We start from the raw sequence: 13447 nt of genomic DNA on the forward strand, positions 1-13447 counted from the left end.
GCTCCACTTAGTGTACAACTTTACATAAACTATCTGGTTAAACAGAAGCAGGTAATATTAAAGAAGGTAACTGTATTTCAAACATGTTTTAAAAAAAACTTTGCCGGGCTCCAGCTGTACATCTGAGTCTGATATGTGTTTTTCTTCTTTTAGCTTTGGAGGTTTTTAATGCTTTTTTTTTAATGTAAGTGTGGACATACAGGAGCCATGGGTATACTGGTAGCTGATTCCATTCTCGCAAATAAACTGAACATACTGAAATCACAATTCCTAACCTGTTTTCTTAACCCATTATATTTCTTAAGCTGATGATATTTGCTTATATACAATATTTTTGCCTCTGTCAGTACACTATGAAACATTTCTGTTAAATATTCTGAAGCTCTTCATGTATCAGAACCCTCTTCTCTTAGGAATGGACACTACATTTTTTTTCTTGTTAAGAAATATGTATATCGTGTATTTTTAGTGATACAGCACTTTAAAAAAAAGAAAACGGTGATACTCTATAGTAGATGCTGTACAACATTTAGAAAAACTTACGTCCAAAATGCAATCCGAGGTTTGTAGCTCCATTCCCACATCAGAAACCTCGTGGTCAGCTTCCTGCTGCAGATCCTCAATGGTCTGAACCAGCACATTGTTCTGGTCTTCAAGGTCTTTTACATAAGACTGCAGGAAATTCACTTTCTTCTGCCAGAAAAACAACAGAGCAGGATCAGACAGTGGTTTATCTGCTGTGTTTTAACATGGCAACAGTAGAAACTTCATTTATTTCAAATGATGGGATTGTTTTTTTTTCTGAATCAGACAAATAAATGATAATTAAGGACATTTCCAGATTGAAATAAAGCAGTAAACTCATTATTTGTTCATCATAAAATATTTACAACTTGGGTTATTTTTAATATAAATCCAACAGTGTTCCTCGAGAAGTACACTGATATAAAAAAGATCTAAAAAATATAATATAACAAATATCCTTGATCCGATCCAAACTGTTAGATTTGTGAACCGTTTGCACCACTTGTAATTTCCAATCGTTCTATTTAGATTTCTTGTTATTTAGGATAACAAAGCAGATTTCCCATTATAACAGATCAATGTATCTCATGGGATAACAAAGCTTATTTACTCATGATAATTCTATGGCGATCTAGAGATCACAACAATAGGCTGGTCACTGTGATGGGCAAGACCACAACATGCCATGCTGCCAATGCCCACACTGATGAAGTGAGTGAAGCCTGTTTCTATGTTTGTTTTGTGCTGGGGACCACTGAGATGAATAAGTCGAGATCTCAAGAAAACAACCAGAAATGACTCGTTATTATCGGAAAACATGGTAAATAAAACGTATGGATGTCTCTGCAGTTATACTCTCAGTCTATGTTGGTATAGCCTGACCTCAGTGTTGAGTGGTTTCCCACTTTTATGGGTCCTTAACTTTATTAAGTTTCTTAAACTGTGTGCCTAATTTGGGGTAAATAAAACCCAGTTTTGAAGAGCCACATGTGACTCTTTATTCCTTCCAGCCTCTCAAAGTGGATGTATTTTCAGTTCAACACCTGAAAATACAATGTCAACCCCTACTGTCAAATCTGCCACCTTTGTGAAGTCACTCTCCCTGAAGCTATACATCAGTATTATATTATGCGTCTGGGGACGGTATAAACTGCTTGTTGACTTTTCTGGCTGTAGGGGACAGACATTCATGAACACAGGTGCTCCTATAAGGCATTTTAATTCTGAAATTCTGTGGCACTCTCTTTTATCAGAGACAGAACCATTGTATATATGTAGGCTATCTGGCTACTTACAATCCCTTCAGGAACAAGTACACAACCGTGTTCTTTACGAGGATCAAAGACCTAAAAGATCAAGTTGAAGAACGACAAGGACTTGATATATTATGTCAGCTGTTGAACATGTTCAGGTTGTTTTTTAGTAGAATGTACTTTAAACCCCTAAGTGCACTGCACTCTTGGTTTTTTTTGGGTTGGTTCTATATTTTCAGCTGAACATGATCACTATGCTAGAACATATTTTTTAATCAAGGGTTTACTTTATAAGTTTGTTAAATATCATGTCAGGAAACATTTTAAACCTACAATGGGTTACTAGATGAATGGGCCCTATGCTTTCCATGGACATGCTCTATGATTAACTGTCCCCATCAACCGTTAGGACTTGGGAGCTCCTGGGTTCTAAACACATAACCTTGTTAAGCAGGTCCGCGACTGGGGCCAGCTAACTGAAACCCATCTCTGAAACCTTGTTATACTTGCTTTGATGCACAGCCAAGATCACACGAGCTACATTCTGTACCTAAATGATGTCACATGACAATCCTGATGATTAGAAACCTCGCTTTTTTTTAAATATGAGTGTGGATCTTTGTTCCCGATCTGAGCCGCCCAGATGGAAACATAATGCAATTTGCCACCTGTTACAACTTCTGCGGCTTTATGAAACCTCCCCTCTGCTTCCTCATGTCGTTTGTCTGACAGGACAGAGGTCGTCTTCTGATGCACGATGCATGGAGGGCAGGATGCTCTTTGATTTGTATCGGATGGATGATAAACTAATGGCAACAGATGTGGGGAGAAAACTACAAATCTTATAGAGAGTCTGGTTTTTAAGTGTCCTCAATCATGGCTTTTAAAATAAAACATAACTTATGAGGTTAACAGAGGCTACAACAACAATTAGGGCTGGGTGATATGGACCAAAACTCATATCTCAATATTGTTTAGCTGAATGGCGATACTCGATATATATCGATATGTATTTTATTAACAGTGAAAACACATGGAAAATGAACTACCTGTTTGTGAATTTAAAAAGTAATATGATAAAATAAAAATGTTCCTTAAATACAATAAAAGAGAGAGAGAGAGGAGGAGCAGGGTTAAGAGGGACAGACAGTCATCATCATTGAGATGAGAAAAAGGTGACCTGGCACCTCTGTGATGTTACTTTAATGCAACATAAACTATATCCATATCAACAATATTGTCTTACCCTATCTTGTTTGAAAATATATCGATATATCTTAAAAACTCGATATATTGCCCAGCCCTAACAACAATACAATAAAACATTGTGACGTGTGAAAGATTCAGCTGGACAATGGTTGAATTCACAAGTTGATTTTGTCACCTGAGGGATTCAGCAGGAATATTTCATTGCTTTTTTTTTCTGTTTGTATTTGAACTGGCCATAATGGCAGCGGTGGGATTCGAACCCACGCCTCCAGAGAGACTGGAGCCTAAATCCAGCGCCTTAGACCGCTCGGCCACGCTACCTTGCACAAACCGGCCAACCACAACACCTTTGAATATATTTACTCACCTGCAGCAGGTCCTGCCCAGTTCCTCCTGAGTCCAGCTGAACGCACCTGAACCTCTGCTCGTAGAGGTCTTTGAACTCCTCACAGAGTTCTTTAATGTTGTTTGTTTCTGTGTCAGCTTTCCGCTCTCCTCCTCCTGAGGCAGAGAGCGGGGTCAAAGTACAACTTTCTTCAGCACACTGCCTCGACCTTTCTCCAGATGGTGTTGTTGTCTGTTGGCAAATGTTTGTGCTGGTTTTCAGCATTTCTCGAAAACAGTATCTGTTGATTAATCAACCCGCATTTATGAAACAGCAAACAGTCTCGACCTAAAAGTCATAATCACGGTGTTTCACTCTGGTTAAATATTTGCACTGCCTTACAGTCAACAACTATAAGGCAGCTGTAAGGCATGCTTCAATGCATAGTGTTTTGGGTGCATGAAAGGAAAGGCTGTGTTTCTGTGAGTTAATTACCCTGGCTTCACAAACAACTTTGTCGCTAAGTGGCGTTACTACAACGGAGGACCTTGAATAACTTCAATGTTTTCCTCACAGACCGACGCTTCCCCCTGCAGTTTGCCGCTGTCTTGGCGCTTTGTAATCTGATTGGCTTATTTTGACTTTTGCCTTCGTCACAGTGACGTTGTTGCGCACCCATTGGTGGCTTTTGCTTGAGAAGGCGGGATGCCTTTTTCAACCCGGAAATGCAGTGCAGTGTGTTTTCATCGTATCGGGGGTAGACTGAAGTACACTGAATTCATCTTCCTCCTTAAAAGAAATGGGTAAATATATGGTATTTATAATATTAGGCGAACATTTACGTTTACTTGTCTTTCTTTAAGCCCCCCCCTTAATGCATGGAGCTCAAATGCGACACGTCTGCTTCTTTTTTACGGTGTAAACACCTGAGGTCTAATGTTATCATGTTGTTGCAGTTTAGTGTCAGTGTACCTAAAGCGACATTTGTTCCCTTTTTTCTGAATATTTGGGGTTTAAATCAACTCGACTGTTGCTGTGTATCGTCGTGCACAGTGCATGCAGATCAAATTACCATTATTCAGAATTAGTATTCACTGTGAAGTATCTCAAGGTGTATCTAACTGCAACTCTGGTTGGTAACCTTGTGAGGGTGAATTCCTTCAAGAGTATGTTAGACTTCTCCGCATATAATTCCATTATTCCCCTAAATAATCAGTGCCAGAGATCAAAACCTTCCACATTGAGATTCAAGGCAAAGTTGATCTTATTGATTTTCAAGAGACTCTCTTCATTTCTCTCATCTCAATCATCACTCCTCTCTGCTCTTATCTGTCTCTTGGTTATATCTCTCCTTTGCAGTGGCTTTGACTACACTGCTCTCACACACTCTGCCAAAAACCTAATCCCCACTGTGATTATCACATAATGCTCTTGCCTTATTATCAAAATGGAGCAGCTTTGGGTTTTGTTGTTGTTAAAGACTGATGGGCATGAGCAAAAAAAAAAAAAGAAATTAAGAGACAATGTCATTATGAGGAGAATGTGGAGCGGCTGATTGCATGAGATTGAAGTATAGGCGCGTGTCTTTGGAGCTGAACACTTAGTGTAATGAGTGTGTTTTTAAGGGAGTCACTGAAGTTAAATTGGACTGTGATCTCACTCCGGGGTCAAAAGGTTATACAGTTTCCAGATGAAAGGAAGTGATAAAAGGCAGGAAGGTTATCTGTGCGCTTATTTGGAAAGAATTTCAACCTAATGGATTCACTTTATAGTTCTGATCATTTAACAGAAGAAAAAGCATTATACTGCACATACATCATGGAGGATGAGTGCTGCAATTTATAGTTTTTTTCTGGCCAACAGCGCAAAAACAATTTAATAGAGTCAATTCTGAAAGCTCCAATCAAATGTCATCTTAGTGGCTGACGATTAATGAATTATCCGTTCTGCTTTTCTTTCATTTATGTGCATGTAGAATCACCATTTGTGTCGATCAATAAGGAAATGGAAGTCGTGAAAAGATTAAAGACCGGAATGTGAGACTTTCTTTCAGTGACCAGTGTGATAATTGAATTGTGTTTTAAGTCGTTCCACCATATCGAGCTACCTTTTGTGTTTTTTCTTTAGCTGATATACAGTATGCATGCAAGAGCAGTATGTCGCAGGAAATCAAGACATTTTACATCCAAATTGAGACTAAAGTATAAAAACATGACCACGTCGTCAACGTTAATGTTACATTTTGCAGCAGCAGCGATCCAATTTCACAAATTGATTCCCAGATACAGATTCAAGTTGAACTCCTTAATGTAGCATCTCAATTTTAAAGTGGATGTTACTGTTAACTCTTCAATCTGTCAGTCTGTACTCTGCAGTGGCCTTCACTCCGTCGTTGATTTAACTCGACACAAAAAGCAGCTTCCTCTCATTTTAGGATTTCCCTCTGTCCCGCACAAATAAGTCGTTGCAATGATTGAAAGTCAGGCAAAAATGCGTTCCCCTTTTATCATGCCTGTGTTTTCATGCATAGAGAGATGCTAAGAAAGGTTTTTTTTTTTTTTTTTTTTTTCACGAGGTGATGCTCCACTGATCTCTCAGTGACTCCTAAGAAAGACACAACATCCGTTCTCTCGTTTATTAGCTGTTCCATTTCCCCTCCACATTCATTGTGCCTCTCTGCCCTCTAAATGTTTCATTACGTTTTAAGTTGTTTTTTTGCAAACCTCTGTACTTATTACTCATACGGCCTTAGCATACTCAACCTTCATACTCATGAAATCAATTAATTCTCTTAAATAATTTACCTTCCGAGCAAACCAGATTAAGCAGAGCACTTTTTGTGTGTGTCTGTGTCTGTGTGTGTGTGTGTGTGTGTGTGTGTGTGTGTGTGTGTGTGTGTGTGTGTGTGTGTGTGTGTGTGTGTGTGTGTGTGTGTGTGTGTGTGTGTCTGTCAGGCGTGCTGTTCTAACTGATGTGTATTTTTTTGTGTGTTCAGGCATTAACTCGGCCCTCACCCCGTGGCTCGGAGGAGTCTTGGGTGATTAGAGAAAGAGGAGAGCCTTGATAAAGCATTAGTGTGTGACGCACACACGCACAGCCTGAAGACCCCTCTGTGCATTTGCACACATTCATTTTTCATGAAACAGACTCATAACAATTAGTCTGGTTACCGCCTGGGTAATCTTAGCATCCCCGTAATGCCTGTGGTCTGCTGTATGACATCACTCTCTTAAAAGTTCTAAATCTGACATTCTCATCCGTTTTCATAGCGAGGACATTAGCAGGCCATGGCTAATAGGCCCGCGCTCGTTCCTGGCGAAAGAAGGGCAATAAAGTGAGGGAGCGGGGGAAAGAGAGAGAGAGAGAAGTCGAGAGTGCTTAGAGAAATAGGTTTTATTCACCAGAGCTTTTACACAAATTAATTTAAACGAGCGAGAGAAGAAAATGTAAAGTTGTAATCCAGCCTGCTTTGCCAATGCGTAGCCTATTTCTCGCTACAAGCATCATAGAAAGCCAAGTGAACATTTATGCATTATTTCTGCAAATATATTATGCTAACAACCATAGCTAAGTGTTTCGGAATTTGAGCTACAACTCCACGCCAGGAGCTAAATGGAGACTTTTGGACACACACACACGTTTTCCCCTCTGGCGCAGAATGATAGCCTTGAGCGGCTTCGGAGCACTTGTCCACTGAGGAAAAAGCAAAATGCAACCCCCCCCCCTAGGGATATTCCACCTTCCCAGTATCCCTTAGTCTTTAGTCCCCTGCCCTAAACACCATCATCCCGCATCCCTAGACGCCAACGCCAAGGTCAAGAAGAAAATGCAACCTTCCTCTGACTATAGGCTATTCCCTAGACGCTTGCACCTCAGTATGGCTGAGCCGCATATGCTTCAGGAACGTTCCCGCCTCCTTTATTGTGACCATCGGGCTCAAGGTCAGGTCCTAGGGAGAGGTTTGTGCTTATCCCCCCCCCCCCCCCCCCCACCCCTTGATTTTTTTTTTCTCGTTAGCGATCGTTTCCCCCTGTTTTTTTCCCCCTTCACTGTATCAGTAGACAGTTAGCTCAGAGCTCCCAGTTGACGGTTTCATGACGTGTTGTCTGACGTGTCGGCCTTTTTTTTTCTCTGTCTCTTAGTCTATCCGTCTTTCTGTTTGTTAGCTGTCATTACAGCCTGTTGTCTAGTTTTCAGAGGACCCCGGTGCAGCTGCAAGGCTTCAGTCTGACGCTCTGAACACTTTGGTTGCCTCATCTCTCCTTCCTCTCACTGGTCATGGCCCCTTTTGCCTTGAAGCGATGTTGCAGTGTGTAGCCTGTTAGACTGGATATTGTTGTCTGTAAGTCAGCCTCGAGTCAGTGCACTCTCTTTGTTTGAATAAGATGCACATGCTCAGGGAACAATGGTGGGGAGAGAAAAGTCTCATCTGACCTGACTCAAAATAACCTTCAAAATTCTCAGTAAGATATTTCAAAAGTCTTTTAAACAGCTTTGAGACGTTTAAGGTGACTGTTGGTTTTCAGTGAACTCCTGAAACCCTTCTCCTTTAGTAACCAGGTACCGACTGTCCAAGAGAGGGCGTTCTGTCTCTCTGCTGCGGGGCGTCGATAGCCTAGCGGTTATGACACGCGCCCCATGTACAGAGTCTCCGTCGCAGTGCCCGTGGGTTTGAATCCAGGCTCAGCCCTTTGCTGCATGCCATCCCCCCCACTCTCTCTGCTCCCAGTGACTCATCCTGTTTCTCTTCAGCTGGCGAAAAAATCAAAAATCAAACTTTCTCTCTGATGGTTGGTTGGTAGTCCCTTAAGTGAAAGATCAAGTTAATATCTCGTCAGGTGTGTGTGTGTGTGTGTGTAACAGAGAAAACAATCTGTCCTCTTGTTTATGTGTATACATGGTGTGTTCAAACCCTGTCCTGTCTGTCTTGTAACACACACCTCACCGCACCACGTACTCTGTAAACACTGTCATTGACTGTGACTTTTGACTATTACATAAGGAACATGGATTTCCAGCTGTCCACAGCAAAAACCCTGTAAATTCAAATGCTTAATTTTTATAGGCAGCCCGGCATTGACTGAAGTGTCTGCTTGTTATATATTTGGCAAGTGCTGCAAGTCTGAAGGGAAGCTGTCAATAGCAATCCCAGCTATTGATATGGCAGTGGGCAGGAGATGTTACTTGGCCCCCGACTCCGGCATCCCTCTGATCCCTCTACATCATAATTACATTAATATTGACAGACCCTTGACAATAGTCACATTACTATTGATAGGTGGCTGTCAATACCGTGTTTCCCCAAATAAAACATATTCATTCATAACTTGTAAACTGCTCGATAAAATGCTTTGAAAAGAATATTGGACCCGGCCGGGTTTACTCTCCCGAGAGGGCTGCTGCTGTGACGGGGATTTCCACCACCTGGCCTGTGTGTGTATGTGCAAGACCGTGTGTGTGTGATAGATTCATTTAACTCTGTATTTGAGCTCTGCATAGATCAAGGCTAGCATTGACATAAATACTTAGTCACACACACACACACACACACACACACACACACACACACACACACACACACACACACACACACACACACACAGGCACTTAATCTGCACATTTTCTCCCATCATGGAAAAACTTTCAGATTAAGCGAAACAAATGGCGCCTGTTTATTGGTTAACATACACATTCAGCCTGCGTCTTTTTTATTTTTATTTAATCCAAACTCTACTTCCATCACAGGCGAGTTGTAGTCTCTAAACATGGCAGCATTTCAAATGCACCTCAATGAATTTGTCACACCTGCTTACTTCAGCGTGAATTCACTCTTTTTTTTTTTCTCATTCATTTGCTAATTCTAACTTAGTTGGACGGTGTATCCTGGCTCTATTGAAACATCATGAATACACAGATGGTCCTGTGCGCCACAATAAACCCCAGCATTGCCACAGCACATTAAATGTTTTTTTCATACCTCCTCAAGAAACGTCTAAAGTGACCATCATCTCTCTCTCTTTCTGTCAAAACTGCCATATTTACCCGGCTGAAATCTCTTTTAAAGCCTCGTGACAAATCCTGTTCAGCGAGACACAAAAGCCACTGTCAGAAAAAGGCCTCTCTCTCTCTCTCTCTCTCTCTCTCTCTCTCTCTCTCTCTCTCTCTCTCTCTCTCTCTCTCGCTCTCTGTGGGCCCCTTGCTCTGTCTCCCCGTGCGTTAGTTAGTCTCCCACTTCTTAAGCGTTTCATTTGAGGAAAGGGCAGATAAAACTGGGGGGGTGGGGGGGGGGGGGACTGTGAGCACTTTTGGGAAACGTATGCTGCGCTAAATAGCCCAGACGTCACAATGGTGAGATCCCATATGGAGTCGACTCCAGGGGAGGAAAATTGTTCCACATTTGGCAGATGTTTACGGTGTACCAGAGACTGTGCCGTTAGCCTAATCCCTGGTGATGTGATTTGTACACACACCCCTATCTCCAGAGGGAGCAGGCACCCAAGAGCCCCCGGGCTTCGCCTCTTGTGCGTGTGTGTGTGTGTGTGTGTGTGTGTGTGTGTCTCTATGTGTGGGTTAAGATTGTGTGTGTTTATACACTGAAGAGAGCAGTCTAAGACCCCCTGCTCTTTTGCATTGCAGCCGCTCAAAGGTTGCATTAAGGACGGGTTTTACATGTGAAAAGTGATTTCCGTTCCTGTGTGTAAAGAAAAAATAACCCTCCTAACAGGATGGGCTTCACCTTCAGGGCCTCATTTCCTCCCAACTACCCTGTTGTCCCTGACTGCTTTGCTTCTATATAGTATATGTAGTTCATCATATAACAAGTAAGGTGTTGCATAAGGTTTTTGATTATGTATGTCATGTCAATGTATTGACTCAGGTTAAAATGAAGGATTCTTTTTACAACATGGATCTTGTTTTTTGTACCATCATTAGGATCTTTTTTTTTTTTTTTCACATTTTGTTTCATAAAAAAAGTTCTCATCAAATCTATAAAACTCAGAGTAAAGCTGTTTGGACAAAGATTGTATTGTCAGCAGTGACTACAATAAAGATAGTAACGCAGTATATTGATATCCAGGAATGACCTAAACTAAGCAGAAATAATATCAAGGCTGTAAAAAACAATATCCATCCTTCCGCCTGTATGCGCTGTGATTCAATCACAAAGTTTGTAATATACTCATAGAATCCTTAAAAACAAGATTAAAATACATCTCTGTTGTTTTGATTTTTTCAGTGGGTATGGAGAGCCGGAACAACCCGACACGGCCAGCTGAAGGTTCTACTGCACAAACCGAGGTTGACCCTCAGACCGCGGTGCTGCGCATCAGTCAGCTGGATGCTATCGAGCTAGACTCTTCACTCGAGCAGCTTCTATGGAGCCAGTTCTCCCAGTGCTTCCAGAACTGCCGCCCGGGCCTTCTCACCCCACTAGAGCCTGAATTGAGGGCTCTGCTTCAGCTGCTCCTGTGGAGGTTCACTCTGTATTCTAACTGCACAACGGTGGGCCAGTCCTTACTGAGCTTACGCTACCACAACATCCTCTCCACATCTCCGCGCTACAGACCTCTGACCCGCAGGCAGAAGCTGGGTCTGGCCCTGCTTACCGCGGGGCCGCGCTGGCTCCAGGAACGTTCCCACAGCCTGCTGCTGTGTTTGGGTCTGAGTCCAGGTGGACCTGCGTCTGACGGAGACAGGGGTTTACTCCAGAAAGGTCTCCGCAGTTGCCTGATCTTAGCGTCTAGTATCGCTCAGCTTGCAAGTCTCATCAACTTCCTGGTGTTCCTAAGGAGAGGTCGCCATCCTGTCCTGGCTGAAAGGATCGTGGGAGCTAGGGCAGTTTTCAGCAAACCCAACGTGGTCCGAGATGTAACCTACCAGTACATGAACCGAGAGCTGCTGTGGCACGGCTTTGCAGAGTTCCTCATCTTCCTGCTGCCACTCGTCAATACCAGGAAGCTGAAGGCAACGCTGTCTTCGCTTGTTTTGGGGGGAGGAAGCGCCGACGGGAAGGGAGCGACAGAAGGGACAGGGGTGTGGAAAGAGTGCGGACTGTGCGGAGAGTGGCCCACCATGCCTCACTCGGTGGGCTGCCAGCATGTTTTCTGCTACTACTGTATTAAAAGCCACAGCATCGCAGACGCATATCTCACCTGTCCCAAATGTGGGGCAGAAGCGGGACAGCCTGAGTCTGTGAAGATGGAGGTGGAAATGATGGGCTGGTGATCGTCTGAAGAAGAGACTTGTTGAAATTAAAATGGTGATTCATTTCTGTGAAGTTGTGTGTATAAAAAACACTAACACAGTGAACATGTAAATGAATCTTAACATTTACCTAATTTCTATGAAAGCTAATTTAATAAAATCTACTTTTTTAAAGACATTAAAACATCAAGGAAAGGGTTTAAAAAAAAACCCTGTTCTGTGAGCTTCATGATTCACAAGGTAAACAGGGATGAGTTTATGACTTGACTTCAGTCTTTATGATGTCGGTGTCTTTTCTGAACACACATCGACCTGCTGTGTTTAATGTATGTGTGCATATATTGACAATCCTCCGCCCCGTCCGTTTCTCCGGCTGGACTTTGGACAGAACTATTTGTCTTTGGTGCGCTGGACATACTGCAGAGAACCACACAGCATATATTTGATGAGGGAACGTGTTGATTTATGCTCCAAATTGGCTGTGTGTTAGCACGTGTGTGTGTGTGTGTGCGTCTGTTTGTTGAAATGGGAATATTTGTTCTGATGAAAAATGCAGAAAGTCAGCTGAATAAATAATGGGAGGAATTTCTGATGCCTCTCATCATGGCCAAATTAGCATTTGTTGTGTATTTTGTGTCTAAATTGCATTTCAACATCATTAAAATTGATAGAGTCCTACCTCTTGGGTGTTTACTTAGTTAAGTGGAGGAGAGAGAGATGAGGGAAAGTTATAACAATCAGCACACTTCTCTCTAGACAGACCCGGTCGTTCTAACTCCCATTATCCGTTTTCACAGCACCCCAACATGCTGAAGATCAAGGGGGCAGCCGGGGGCTTGGATTGACTCTCGCACATACGCACATTTGACAGCCAGCCTCTCTTTTCCCTTGGCCTTTCTCTCTTTTGCAGCCTTCCCATCTCTCTCCCTCTGTAATCTCCTGGGCCCTCGCCCCTATAAGACTGTAGTAAACTGTACCAAAACCCTGGCAGTCGTCTCCTTCCTCGCAGGCGAATTACTCTCTAATCCCTGTAATGAGTCCAAAGATGCTTATTTATGCTGGAGTTAACCTCCACCAGTGAGCCCAGCCCCGGGCCAAACGCACCCCAGCTGAGTGAAGCCTTTCCTGGGCTGACAAGAGAGGAGCGGGGTGGGGTTGGTGGGCTACCTCCCACCTCTCCTTCCCTCCCTCCTTCTCTCCCCCCTCGACCGCTCTGATCACTAGGGCTTAATTGCTGATTGCAGAGACGATCAATCGGAACTGCAGGCGTGATAGAAAGCCTATTGCAAAGAGCGGGTCTCAGATCTAGCGGCTCAGAGAGACGCACACACACACACACATTTGCACTCAGATGAGGTTAATGTTTCTGTTGAGCCGAGAGGATAAAGCAGAAAATATTTGTCCTCATGAGGTGCATGAATGCCCCGAAGAATTCTGGGTAGGTGTGCTGGCTGGGCCGTTCTTCTATTATTTATGCATCTGACCGATGTGATCTTTATTTCTCCTAGAAATACTGCAAGTCTGCAGAGTATATGTGTTACGGTATTCGTCCTTGGTAGTCGTGCAAGGCCGAAATTAATGAAAGCACATATGAAAGTATTGAAATAGCCCCTTGTTGGATTAAAAGAAAATGTACACCTTAGGTGGGGGTTAGAATCCTAGATGATGATTGGATTGGACACCGTGTTTAAAACATGGAGCTCATCATATGGATACATGGAGGTCTTCTTTTAAATCAAGGACATTTTGACTAATGAATCCTATAGCAATGCATATAAAACCCGGGACAGGGAAGAGCATTTGTCAATATTTTATGCATTACATTACATTAATGCACGGCGGGTCCCAAGAAAGCGAGATTAAGGGGATGTTGGAGATTAGGGATGCATATATGATCAACTTTAATGCCACAGGGACATGTCATTGTCCT

General features: G+C 42.7%; 2 protein-coding genes and 1 non-coding gene across 3 annotated transcripts in view; 1 reads left to right on the top strand and 2 right to left on the bottom strand.

The window, feature by feature from the left end:
* LOC132994630 (trichohyalin-like) overlaps positions 1-3912 on the bottom strand; it is a 97253-nt gene extending 93341 nt beyond the window's left edge. Inside the window, exons 1-2 of the mRNA XM_061065115.1 lie at positions 3355-3912; positions 544-693 (exon numbers count right to left, since the gene is read on the bottom strand). Of these exons, the coding sequence (XP_060921098.1) occupies positions 544-693; positions 3355-3597 (393 nt within the window). The 5' untranslated portion in view covers positions 3598-3912. The remainder of the gene's footprint in view (positions 1-543; positions 694-3354) is intronic.
* On the bottom strand, positions 3227-3308 carry trnal-uag (transfer RNA leucine (anticodon UAG)). The gene has a single exon. It is a non-coding gene; the product is annotated as a tRNA-Leu (tRNA).
* Positions 3913-4012: 100 nt separating the features above from the next.
* pex2 (peroxisomal biogenesis factor 2) lies at positions 4013-12132 on the top strand. The gene is made up of 2 exons (XM_061064546.1): positions 4013-4115; positions 10550-12132. Exons 1-2 carry the CDS (start codon positions 4112-4114, stop codon positions 11536-11538), a joined length of 993 nt encoding a protein of 330 aa, XP_060920529.1. The 5' UTR covers positions 4013-4111; the 3' UTR covers positions 11539-12132.
* The last annotated feature ends 1315 nt before the right edge of the window (positions 12133-13447 follow it).

Source organism: Labrus mixtus, chromosome 19, assembly GCF_963584025.1.
Source record: "Labrus mixtus chromosome 19, fLabMix1.1, whole genome shotgun sequence".
Taxonomy (NCBI): Eukaryota; Metazoa; Chordata; class Actinopteri; order Labriformes; family Labridae; genus Labrus; species Labrus mixtus.